This window comes from Nicotiana tomentosiformis, chromosome 10, assembly GCF_000390325.3.
Source record: "Nicotiana tomentosiformis chromosome 10, ASM39032v3, whole genome shotgun sequence".
NCBI classification, from domain to species: Eukaryota; Viridiplantae; Streptophyta; class Magnoliopsida; order Solanales; family Solanaceae; genus Nicotiana; species Nicotiana tomentosiformis.
In genome coordinates, this window is record NC_090821.1 from 15692198 (window position 1) to 15705240 (window position 13043).

The following is a 13043-nucleotide window of genomic DNA, read 5'->3' on the forward strand; positions in this document are numbered from 1 at the left end:
CTCTGCTTTTGAAGAGTAAAAAAGACAAATAATATTTTACTATGTGCTTTTAATATAGTACTTAATAATATAATAGATTCTTTTTTTTTTAGTTCGTTTCAAATGACATATTTCTAAATTTAAAAATAATTTATTTTTAAATTTTTTATTTATCTTTAATGAGATAATTATTAGTTATAAAAAAAATTATAATTTATAAAACACAAATTTAAAAAAACAATTGCCCTTTCATTTGGTTCAATCAAATACGATCGTACAAATTAGGCCAGACACCTCGCAGTAGTACATTGGTTTTCAAAAAACCTCCAACCCGCGCAGCCCACTCCTTCCCCGACCTCGCCGTCAACCGGAGCACCGGCAATCTCGTCGTCGTCTGGCTTTCCTACTAAACCGGTGTAGATCCCGGCGAAGTAATCTTTCCGTTACCCCAATTGGATCTTTCCATTTCCCTCGCCCCCACTTTTACCGCCCCCTCAAATTTTGTATGTAGAATTTCAGAATTACAAGAAATTCTTCACATCAAATGGGTATCAAAGAAAACTGCAGAAACGAGCTCCGAGCCGCTGTCCGTCAGCTCAACGACCGTTGTCTCTACTTTGCCTCCAAATGGTATCCCCTTAAACCCTAATTTTTTCATTGAGGTATTTATACTTATTTCTGATGGAAAATTGGTTTATTAAACAGGGCAGCAGAGCAGTTAGTTGGAATAGAGCAAGACCCAACAAAGTATACGCCATCACACACTAGATTCCAGCGTGGCAGCTCCAGCATTCGTCGCCGGTTCCGTACAGCCACAGAACCTGCTGCTGCTTTCACTTCCACACCGGTGGCCGGTACGTCCTATGTGGCGACCCCACCAGTGGCACTGGAGGATGATGGCAGCGACGCCGCCATTGACAGTGACTTTTACCTGCTTGCTAAGTCCTACTTTGATTGCCGTGAGTACCGGCGTGCAACTCACGTGCTTCGCGACCAGACTAGCAAAAAAGCTGTCTTCTTGCGGTGTTATGCTCTTTATTTGGTTTGTTCATCTGACCCTCTTACTCCTTCCGTCCCAGTTTATGTGATGGTGTTCCATTGGGCAGAGTCTGAGAAAGAATGATTTTTGTACTTATGGTCTAAAACAACCTATAGATATTTGTGTAGCTATAAATCAAATGAGAAGTTTAAAGTTAAATTGTTTAAAAATATATAAAGTGTCATTCTTTTTGTACCACGTAAGTTGGGACTGAGAGAGTATCAATCTATCTCTTTCTGCTCAATTTTGGTCTCTCCGTCCACCCTCCTTTTCATTATTATCACTAAGAGGATAAATCTGGTAACTTTGTGTAATCTGAATTCCGCGAAGCAAAATTGATCCCAAGCCTGGATAAAGAAAGAGAGTGCGGCATGTACCAGACTAAAATAGTTTAATTTTAAGAAAAGGAGATTTCATATAGCCGAGTCCAACTAGTTCAGGATTGAGGCGTAGCTGGTTGATTGGTGAGTTGATCAGTTAGAGAGTCAATCCGATATTTGACTAGCTGTTAAGAGTTTTCCCGTTATAAGGCACTAGCTTAGCATTCAAGAGTATGCTATTACTTGAATAAAAGAGGTGATTTTTTTATTGGTGAATATGAAATAGTAATGTCAACTGGAGTGCATTCAAATGTATTACTCAAAACTGGTCAAATTTTAGCTAAGGAAATTTCGCAAGCGGTTGTCAAGTCAAGAAGTGGCGTTAACAAAGCCAATGACAGTTATGTCTTTTAAAGCTTGGAGAATTTCGTTTTTGAGATAGTTACATTTTGGAGACTGCGTCCTGGATAATTCACATTGATTGGTAAATGTATGGTCAAGGAGCTATTATGGCTAGGAAATGCTCCTGTGTTGTTACCTAATTATGATTTGCACTATTTGAGAATACAATTGCATTTCTAAGTTGTTAAAGGGACGTTTGAGAGATCCAGAATTTATTGTCAATCACTGCATTCTTATGTCCTTTTTTGTCTCATGAATTCTCTAGGTATTATATGCACGTGGATGTGCCTAAGTCTCCTATGTTTGTGTCTACTTACTAAGGTGAAGTAAAGAGAATAACTTCGGAACCAACAACGATGTTCTTCACTTTGGTACTCTTAAAGAAAATGGTGTCTCTCATTATGGAAGTCTTTTACACACTCACTTTTTTGCCTTTTTTTAAATCCGTGTCTTTCATTCTATGAACAAACAGAAGCTTCAGTTTCAGATAGTGTCTAGATGGGTTATGAACTAATTATCTCAATGATAGTGAGAAACTTATGTCTTCTTTTCGTCTTACTAGTGTTCCAAGATTTTGAATCGTGTAGTCTCCTTCAAAGTAGTTTCAATCTATAAGTAAATGTATGAAAGGTCTTTCCTCCCTGTATTTCATTTCTTTGACCTTTCATTCGCATCAGGATAAGCGCTAAAATATGTTTCATGTGCGTTTGATGGGGTAGCATGTCAGATCTGCCATTTAATTTAGTCTCCAAGGAAGAAGGAAGGGAAGGTTCTATAGAGAAGTATAAAAGTAGTAGAACATTCTGGTAGTATATGCGGGTAGAGCTTTCTTTTAACGGAAAGTGGACATTTCTATTTCTAGATTGGTTGGCTCTAAAGAAGAAAGAAATCCACCATTTAGAAAGCTCTATTCTTTGTGTGTTGTCTCTTCAATTTTTCAAGAAAAGATTGCTAAGCTTTCGGGAGCCTTTATCTTGCTGCATGTTGGCTTGCTAGTGCATTTGTAGTCTATATATGACTCTTTCTCCTTTGCTCGTTTCTTTGGCTTACCCCTCACCAAGCTGGAGGAAGGAGGGTGAATGGTCTTCTATAGCTTCCCTTACTTTCACGTTTTTAAACAGCTTTCCTTCAACTTTGTTTCTAAGTCACATATCTGAAGTCTAGCATCTTATCATTCTTGTGTAACTGCCGAAAGTTTGCTGATTTGGGTCTAAGTATCTCTATTAGACTTGTAATTCACACCAAACTATGAAATGTTTAATGGTGTTTGTCTCTTTTCTTTATCTCTCAACTTGCCCAATAAGTGCTGCTGTTGGACCAGAAAATATATTTGAATATATTTAGTTATGTTGTCATGTTGTCACTCCTCCCATCTGATGTTTTGATTTACTTTCGTTTATTCCTTATTCCAAATGATTAACCTCGCTCATGGATTCAAGAATAAACCAGTGTAAACAGTTATAAAAAATAATCAGTAATAAACTAGTGTTAACTATATAGTGACTCAAACTAACTCCTGAATGTCCAATCTTTGGCAAAGTCTGTCATAAAATAGAAGCACAAGGAGCTATTTGAGGCAAATCCTGACTAATACAAATGTAATAGCCCTTAGCCACCTTTTCTTTATCTCCATTCCTAACCCAACTGGTAACAGAAAATGGTCAAAGGGAGGAAAGGTAGTGCACTCCAATTTTATCTTTTTCAATCTTCTTCTCCTTAATCAAGTTTTTGAGTTAGCAATTTAGAAAAGAGATAAGTATGAGTAGGTATCAAATCTTTATCTATGTTCAATTCTACGCCGGAGGCCTTTGATGGTTTGCCTATTGCTATTTGTGTTTTGCTTTGAAAATGATAGTGCCACCATTTGAATAAATCTCATCTTAGTCTGGTTCTCAGATGTTATCAAACTTCTATAAATATATGAAAAGAAATACAACCTGAAGTAGCATTATTCCATTTCTTTTTATCATGAAATGTACCAGATGAGCCTTGATACTTAATCTGCTTCTTGCTTCTTCCTGAAGGCTGGGGAAAAGCGAAAAGAAGAAGAGATAATTGAACTTGAGGGTCCCTTAGGCAAAAGTGATGTTGTGAACAAGGAACTGGTTTCTCTTGAGCGAGAGTTGTCTGCACTTCGCAAAAATGGAACAATAGACTCCTTCTGTCTTTACTTGTACGGACTTGTTCTTAAGCAGAAAGGCAGTGACAATCTTGCTAGGTCAGTTCTTGTTGAGTCAGTAAATACCTATCCTTGGAACTGGAGTGCTTGGTCTGAATTGCAGTCATTGTGCACTACAATTGAGACATTGAAGAGTCTGAATCTTGATAACCACTGGATGAAAGACTTCTTCCTAGCCAGTGCTTACCAAGAACTCCGTTTGCACAATGAATCATTGACAAAATATGAGCACTTGCAAGGAACTTTCAGCTTTAGCAATTATGTCCAGGCCCAAATCGCTAAAGCTCAGTACAGCCTGAGAGAATTTGAACAAGTAGAGGTTATATTTGAAGAACTTCTAAGAAATGACCCTTACAGGATTGAAGACATGGATATGTATTCCAATGTGCTGTATGCCAAGGAATGTTGTTCAGCCTTAAGTTATCTTGCACACAGAGTATTCTTGACTGATAAATACAGGCCAGAGTCTTGTTGCATTGTTGGGAACTATTACAGTTTGAAGGGGCAGCATGAGAAGTCGGTTATGTATTTTCGGAGGGCTCTCAAATTAAACAAAAATTATTTGTCAGCTTGGACACTTATGGGCCATGAGTATGTTGAGATGAAAAACACTCCAGCAGCAGTTGATGCCTATAGGCGGGCTGTGGACATAAACCCATGTGATTATCGAGCCTGGTATGGATTAGGGCAAGCATATGAGATGATGGGAATGCCCTATTATGCCCTTAATTACTTTAAGAAGTCAGTGTTCTTGCAGCCTAATGATTCTCGGTTATGGATTGCAATGGCCCAATGCTATGAGACAGAACAGCTTCATATGCTTGAAGAAGCAATCAAATGTTACAGAAGGGCTGCAAATTGTAACGATAGAGAAGCTATTGCTCTTCACCAGCTGGCAAAACTGCATGCTGAACTTGACCGTTCTGATGAAGCAGCATTCTACTACAAGAAGGATTTGGAAAGGATGGAAGCTGAAGAACGAGAAGGTCCAAACATGGTTGAAGCCTTAATGTTCCTTGCTAGATACTATAAGACTCAAAAGAGATTTGAAGAAGCAGAGGTTTATTGCACCCGCCTTCTTGATTACTCTGGCCCAGTAAGTTTATATTTGTTTTTAATTAGACTAAGAGTCAATAACTCAGTGTTTAAGTTAAATTATTTGCCTATGTATAGTTCATGCAAACAAACTTTTTAGCTGCTTCCCTCGTTCTCTTTTGGTTATTGATGCAGGAGAAGGAAACAGCAAAGAGTCTACTCAGAGGAATAAGATATGAAATGGATGTTGAGCATTTTCCACCCTAAGTTTCTTCGCTCTTTGCATTATTGTGAAAGAAATTTTGTCATGTGTAAGGTTACTGGAGAGTGTGTTCATGCTTGTCAATAACTCACTGAAAAGCTTGGGGAAGTCATGTGGAACAGCAAAAGGCATCATTAAGCTTAATGAGGACATGGACCTTGATAGGAAGGTGTGGAGGTCGAGAATTAAGGTAGAAGCCTAGTAGGTAGTCGCGAGTGTTTCTTTCCCATACCAGGAGTATTAGTGTTAGTCTTGTATTCTATTAATGTTAGGTTTCAATTATTACATGTTCCTTTTGCTTCATTTTCTTATGTTGTTGTGGATATTGCTTGTTGCTACTGTTTTTTTGTCATCTTTCCTTTAAACTTCCTTGAGCTGAGGGTTTATCGGAAACAGTCTCTCTACCTTTAAGGTAGAGTAAGGTCTGCATACACACTACCTTCTCCAAACCCCACTCATTGTACTATACTGGGTTTTTTGCTGTTGTTGTTGCTGCATTTCCATCTCTAGCCACGACATATCTCTATTCAAAGATAAACTTATATAAAGTGACTTGAGCTAAAGACTCAGATATTTATACAAAAATTTTAGAAAAATAAGACACTTATCATCAGTTTAATATGAATTACACATAATTTCAGAGACCTCCCTCCAAGTTTTGCCCTATCACACTGACCTCCCTTGTAGTTTATAATATTACGCCTACCTCCCATATTTTGATTTTGTTGTAATCATTCTTTAAACTCATTTAAAATAAATATAAATAAAATACAATATGATAGATTTGCCCTTTTTAATGTTAATTTCTATCAATTTACTTTTTTATAAAATTTCGGTCGCCGTAAAATGTTGGGTTGTCGCGAAAAATGAAGTCGCCGATGAACTGGTAGTACAGAGAAGCTACCTGAGACCTTTCCGAAGTAACTAGTTTACTTTGTTTAATGGGAAAGACACGTGCAGGCAGAATATTGATAAGCTTTACACATGTATCTATATTTAAATTAACTTATTAGTGTAGGTTTATTTTTAAAGAATTTGTTGAGTTATGTTGATAATGTTTATTACTAATTGAAAGAAATTAACATTAAAAAAGGCAAATCTGTCAAATTGTATTTTATTTATATTTATTTTAAATGAGTTTAAAGAATGGTTACAAGAAAATCAAAATAAAGATGGTAGACGTAATATTGTAAACCACAAGGGAGGTCAGTATGATAGGGCGAAACCTGGAGGGAGTTCTCTGAAATTATCCGTATGAATTAATCATCTGATGAACTAAGCAATTTGAAACAAAATAACAGAGGAAAAGACCGCAGATGACCCTAAAAGAATAAAATGGAGCAGTATAAACAAGTTTATCTTGTTCTTGGAGTTGCAGAGTGATTTTTTCCAGGTGTCCATGAAAGCCATTTCAAGACTAGACCAGAAACTTTACAAAAAAGATCTTAGAAAAACGAAAGCGAATACCACCAAATGGCGTGACCCAAATTCATTCATAAAAATACTTATAAAGGCATCTAGTGTTTATGCCAATCAAGAACTCTAACTTTACGTATTGCCAATTAAAACGAGTTACTGTATCACTGCACACATGGTTGACACGTGCGGAACAAAGGAACGAACTTATTGATTATCCAGTGCAAGCCCATAAGTAATAACGGGTTACAGTATTCTTCAAGAAAGAAACCTGACTAGGTTGTACTAAGCAATCCACTACTCATCCAGTATGGCTCGAACTTTTGTTCGATAAATCTGATTCTCGTACTATTGCAATTTGTTGTCGCCATTATATTGACCTATGTTTACATAACCAATTGACTTTATAGATAGATGAATCTGGCCAATGCAGTATATCGACGTTCCACATACAACAAGAGACAAGGGTTGAGCTCAAAGTTGAGAATACCAAAGAAAAATATTTACAGAATTTCTTGCTCTAACCTAATACAGGCTAGTTCTCCATACGAAAATTAGAACAGCCACACAGGTACCTACTATGGATATTAAAGATGAAAAGCCAGTTCTATAGATATACTTCTCCAGCCCAATTTGCCACACAGGCTCCTCTATAAGCAACAGGCAGCGACAACCCATCTAAAAGGAGCACAAAAACAAAAACCCTCCATTGGCATCAAATCATCAATTAAGTATTAGCATGATCACGTCACTTTGTTTTAACAAATCTACCAAGCATTCATCGAATTCATTATCTACGCGCACGATCACGCCAAGAACCTTGTTGCATTGCAAGTGCCTAAATTCATATATCACGAGCATGAGTAAGCACAGTGGGAAAAAAAAATCAAGATAAAAAGCAAAAACCTAACCGTGTAATAATGAGCAACAAACTGCAATGTCAAGATTTAAGATATCACCTGCCCGCTGATGAGACTTGTGGCAGGAGCAATTTCAGAGATGTCCTTTTTGCCATTATCCTCTTCTGCTTCATAATCAGTTTCGGTGGAAGGTGGAAGTCGCAGAAGTGAGGGAACTCCAAAAATAGCCTCATCATGAGCAGCCTTGATTTGTTCCTCCCTCCTAGTCTTCAAATCAACAAAATTTTATAACAGAACGAACATCAGTTCGCACTCCCTTTGACATGACCAGAGCCCATTTGCATCATGTTGTTATGAGAAGGAAATGATAAACAAACAAAAAGTGCACATACCTCCACCGCAGAAAATCGAAAGCTTTTGCCAATGTGGTTGACTAAAGCAGCATCATCTTCTGCAGCTGAAGCAGTCAACAGTGTTTATCAGTATCAGCAAATAGTAAGGAACCTTTCTGTCTACATAAACATTGATATAAGCATAAAGGAAGGTTCCCGCAGGCCCACAGGAAACAAATAAAAATATCATTATGCCCCTGTTAGGAAGTCATCTTAATTTCACGCAAACATCACACATAATCATGTAATTGCTGCAATAAAGCAGCTCTGCTATAACAAACCAGACATCACATCCATATCTCCAAGTGATATGTATAAAATATAGTACATTTGCTCTATTTGGACTGACTTCATCCAATACAAGATGTTTATTGAGAAAGGTCCGCAACACATTTTAGGCAAATTATGACTTTCATTTTAGATGAAATGAAAACAAATCCTTCACATACAAGCAGGGATAACCTAACAGTACTCCCTTTTCCAAACTTTTACTGTCAAGCATCTTTGTTGGAGTTCCTAAATGTTGTTTTAGCCTGGCATCTTACATCCATATTGACTGCTCATATATTGGAAACGCTGTATCCCCTTAAATCATCATTACGTTGAGGATTTCTAGCATGCTACAATTAGCCAGACAAATAAGTATGTACATAACTTGCAAAGTCACCACTAGTTCATAAATAAAGGAACAGTATCGAAATCCAGCCTTTCCTAGAACAGCCCAAGAAGCCTGGAATCTGATTCTAGTAAACAGTTCATCCTATTACCATATTAACGCCGCCTTGTTGTCACGAGAATAACAATCATACTACAAGTGATATAAAAAAGCATTCAGTTTGACAAAGTCCATAAGTAAGCAATAGCAGCCAAATAGCTAACCTTCAATCTCCTCTTCATCCAAAGGGGCATCCTTGTCGAAGTCAAAACGCTCCCATCCAGAGCCCATGCCTTTTGTTTCATCTTTTCGAGCTGTCAAAAAGTTACAAAAGAATACAATATGCCAATTATATCCATACTCATATTGAGTTACAAACTACAACCTCTTCCAGCTTTTGTATTGAGATTGTAGAATAGCTAGTAAGAAACAGAAATGTAGAAGAAAAGCAAAAACTTAGGAAATAGCTACTTCGCATAAACCTATAAGCAACAATATGCTCTATGACGTACTTCTTTTGTCATGTCTTACATGTGCTGATGGCAGGTTCAGATTTTCCTTTTAGGAACCCATCATTATTATTAACATTCTTTGTAGGAGGAGTTATGGCCCGATAATTATCAGCAGAATTAGGTAATATCTCACAAACCAGTATACACTTTTTTTTTTATAAGGCAGTATACAAATAATTAATATCTACTGTATAGTACATCAAACAGCCAACTTACATATTAGGCATCCACAATGTGAAGAAATTTATAACAATTAGTAACACTTCCATACACAAAAAAGAGCAGAAACAGAAATTAAAAAAAGTACCAGTTTCTGAAAGCTGAAGTTTCATTTTGGCTTTGACTCTTTCAGCTGGAGTCTGTTCAAAGTAGCAGCAAAAAATTAAATAAGCAAATAAACAAAGTCAGCCTTCATAACAAATAACAAAATACTTGAAGATCTTAGAGGATATAATATCAGAGTCCAATAAACAAACTTCAGCCTAACAATCCAAGAAATGAGTTGCATCAACTTGGTAGTCATATAGGTGCTTTACAGTCCATTATCACAGATTTGAAATCTCAGATGAATAGTTAGAGGAAATTTACGGATATTGGAGCATTGGTAAAATTTGTAATGCAATCAATTTGTCTGTTTTATGTGCTCAACAATCAGAAGATTCCTCGTTTCTTTAGTTTCAGCAAATTTGCAAGTATATCAGTCTTAAACACATTTACTGAAATCGATAACGTTGGCTAGTATTCTATCTAATGTTCTGCACTTCTGCAATGTAGTCATTCTTATAGCATAAAACGTGACGGTAACATGTTCAGCCAACATTATCCACTCTTCCCTTTCAGCAATTGCTGTGAGATAATTTATATTGTTGAATTAGAATGCGAGACTGTGCAACCTCATTATATACTAACTCAGATCCACGTGTAAGCGTGCACATAAATCCGCACATTTTACACATTCCAGCAATTTGTTAAAACCCTATAGTACATTAAAATTACCTTATCGGGCTGTCATAATCACAGTATTGGTCAGTAGTGTGACTCTCCACAAAAAGGTACTGCCTAATCCTATAAATGCTAATTTTTTGTCATCCTATAAATGCCGTTGACAATGCATTATACTAGCAGCAAAAATAGCATAAAATTATAATCACACAAGCTAAATTGAGAAATAGAATTATGAAAAAATTACCATATTTTCATAACCTTCAATCAATTTGCTATAATCAACCGTAGCAGCCCTATCTTTCTCCGATCTTCGATCCCGTGGTGACACACTCCTTGACCTCCTTCTACTCTTCTTCTCTTTTTCCCTATATTTACCTCTATCTCTACTTTTACTTCTACTTCTAGACCTACATCGACGATTCGACCTATAAGCATCTCGGCTTCGACTTCGACTCCGACTCCGGCGTCTGGAACGTCTATCTTTACCTCTGCTCCGGCTCCGGCGCTTTGATGTCCGGCTCGGACTTCGACTTCTCCGGCACGAATGCCTTTCGTGGCTTGGACTTCGGCTTCTACTGTTTTTTTCTTTTGATGAAACCCTATAAGAAAGGCTACTGTCGTAATTTTCATCGTCTTTAGGTTTCTTCTTGAGCTTGAGCTTGTTGTGGATGGATTGAAGTTGAGCTTGTTTTTCGAACTCGGTAGTTTTAGACGGGCTTGATGCTCTGACAAAGCTACTTAGAAATGAAGAGGAAGAAACGAGAGCAGAGCCACGGGAGGGAACGGTGTCGTTGTTGGAAGTTGAAGAAAAGCCTAGACCTTGCTTGAACTTTGCGGCGCCTTCTCCTTTCCGTGTGAGCTCGTCGTAATATGCTGCGGCCTTTTCTTCCTCCATCTTACGGCGGAGGTGTTGTGGTGCACCGCCGTTGACGCTACCCAAAGGGTGTTGATATGAAGCTTTGGCCCTCAATTCAAAACTCTTTTGGCGAAGTAAACAAATAGCCGGTTACTATTTAGCAATTAGCCCAATATATATATATATATATATAAAGAGAGGCAAAAACATAATATTAAGACAAGTGGCATAACCACAAAAAGCCAAGTGGCATTAGGACAAAAGAAATTACTCTCCGTTTCAATTTATGTGAATCTGTTTGACTAAGCACGGAGTTTAAGAAAAAATGAAAACTTTTGAAATTTGTGGTCTTAAACAATTCAAAAAGGTGCCGAGTATTTGTGTGATTATAAAAGTTTCTCGTTAAGGATAGAATTGTAAGTTTAAGCAAAATTATTTTCAAATTTATAAAGGAATCATTCTTTTTGGAACGGACCAAAAAGGAAATAGTTTTATATAAACTCGAACAGAGATAGTACCTTTTTAACTAAAAAAACTTTTGAATTTTAAATTTTGAATTAATTGGTTGGTTACTCTATTTGAATTAATAAATATAGATATCTTATAATTAGCTATAATTAAAAAAAATGAATATATATATAAATTCCCATTCAAATTGGAGAGTAGTTTCAAGTTGAAGTTTTAAAATAAAAAAAACAAAAATAAGAAAAAATAAAATTAGCTATAATAAAAAAATAAAAATATATAATAAAAAAACCTACCCATTCATATTGGGGGTAGTTTCAAGTTGGAGTTTTAAAATTATTTTAAAATAAAAAACAAAAATAAAAAATAAAAAAACTTTCAATTCAAATTGGAGAGTTGTTTCAAGTTGGAGTTTTAAAATTATTTAAAAAAAAAAAGAAATAAAAAACTTTCAATTCTAATTGGGGATTAGTTTCTTCCTAATATAGTAGTCTATATAAATATCTATTTTATATATATATATATATATACATATATATATATATATGTATATATATATATATATATAAAAAAAGTAAATAATTATATGATGCCAAGTGGTATAACCATAAGACGACAAGTGTAGATTTTTAGGACAAAGCTCCAACAAAGTTGGAGTTTTAATATTATTTTAAAATAAAAAAAATAAAAATTGCCAATTCAAATTGGGAATTAGTTTCAACTTGGAGTTTTAAGACAAAATAAACTTCTTTATTTAGTTTTAAAAAAAGCCACATGGCATAAGTAGTTAATAATTAGTTATTAGTTATTATTTTTGAATTTAAATATCTACAGAATAATAAAATAAAATATTTTATAATAAAAACCAAAAATTTTAAAAAACAACTATCCATTCAAATTGGAGAGTTGTTTCAAGTTGGAGGTTTTAAATTATTTTAAAATAAAAAACTAAAATTACAAAAAAATAAAAAATTGCCAATTCAAATTTTTTTTTTAAATAATTTTATTTATTCAGAAATTATTATTGAGAATAATAGAATAAAATAAAAAATAAAAAATATATATTATCTATTATATTATAAGAAGAAATTAGCATACAAAAATTTAAATAAAGTAATATGCTAATAAAAGTTTCTATTAACAATGCAATATTACTAAATACCAGATAGTATAATAAAGAAAATGTGACGACCCGGCCTGTCGTCTTGAGAGTTATAGCCCGATCCCATATTAATTGTTTTCCCCGTATCTTTTTCTGCTATTGTGACTTGCCGGGAGGTTTCGTTTTGGTTTTTGGAGTGTTTTGGGACACTTAGTCCCTAAACGGAAGCTTAAGCCTTAGAATTTGGACCGCAGTCAGAACTATGTGAAGACGACTCCGGAATGAAGTTTTGTTGGTTTCGTTAGCTCCGTTAGGTAATTTTGGACTAAGGGACGTGCTCGGATTGTGTTTTGGAGGTCTATAGCTCATTTAGGCTTGAAATGACGAAAATCGAAATTTTGGAGATTTTGACCGGTAGTGAAATTTTTTATATCGGGGTCGGATCCTAATTCCGGAAGTTGGAGTAAGTCTGTAGGGTTGAATATGACATATGTGCAAAATTTGGGGTCAATCGGACGTGGTTTGGTTGGTTTCGGCATCGGTTGTCGAATTTGGAAGTTTCAAGTTCTTTAAGTTTGAATCGGAGGATGATAAGTGATTTTAGCGTTGTTTGATATGGTTTGA

At 35.6% G+C, this 13043-nt stretch overlaps 2 protein-coding genes across 3 annotated transcripts; one reads left to right on the forward strand and one right to left on the reverse strand.

Annotated features, from left to right (window-relative positions):
* The first annotated feature begins 271 nt into the window (after nt 1-271).
* On the forward strand, nt 272-5519 carry LOC104119351 (anaphase-promoting complex subunit 8). The gene is made up of 4 exons (XM_009630834.4): nt 272-609; nt 685-1021; nt 3765-5015; nt 5150-5519. Exons 1-4 carry the CDS (start codon nt 524-526, stop codon nt 5219-5221), a joined length of 1746 nt encoding a protein of 581 aa, XP_009629129.1. The 5' UTR covers nt 272-523; the 3' UTR covers nt 5222-5519.
* A 1498-nt stretch (nt 5520-7017) lies between these two features.
* Nucleotides 7018-11006, reverse strand: LOC104119334 (uncharacterized). 2 transcript variants are annotated; one of them, XM_009630819.4, is made up of 6 exons: nt 10241-11006; nt 9359-9410; nt 8764-8853; nt 7885-7949; nt 7592-7759; nt 7018-7470 (listed from the first exon to the last, which is right to left on the reverse strand). In XM_009630819.4, exons 1-6 carry the CDS (start codon nt 10889-10891, stop codon nt 7423-7425), a joined length of 1074 nt encoding a protein of 357 aa, XP_009629114.1. In that variant the 5' UTR covers nt 10892-11006; the 3' UTR covers nt 7018-7422. The 2 variants fall into 2 exon arrangements, with proteins under 2 accessions (XP_009629114.1, XP_009629122.1); XM_009630827.4 differs by having other exon boundaries at nt 7265-7470; nt 7544-7759.
* Between the last annotated feature and the right edge of the window lie 2037 nt (nt 11007-13043).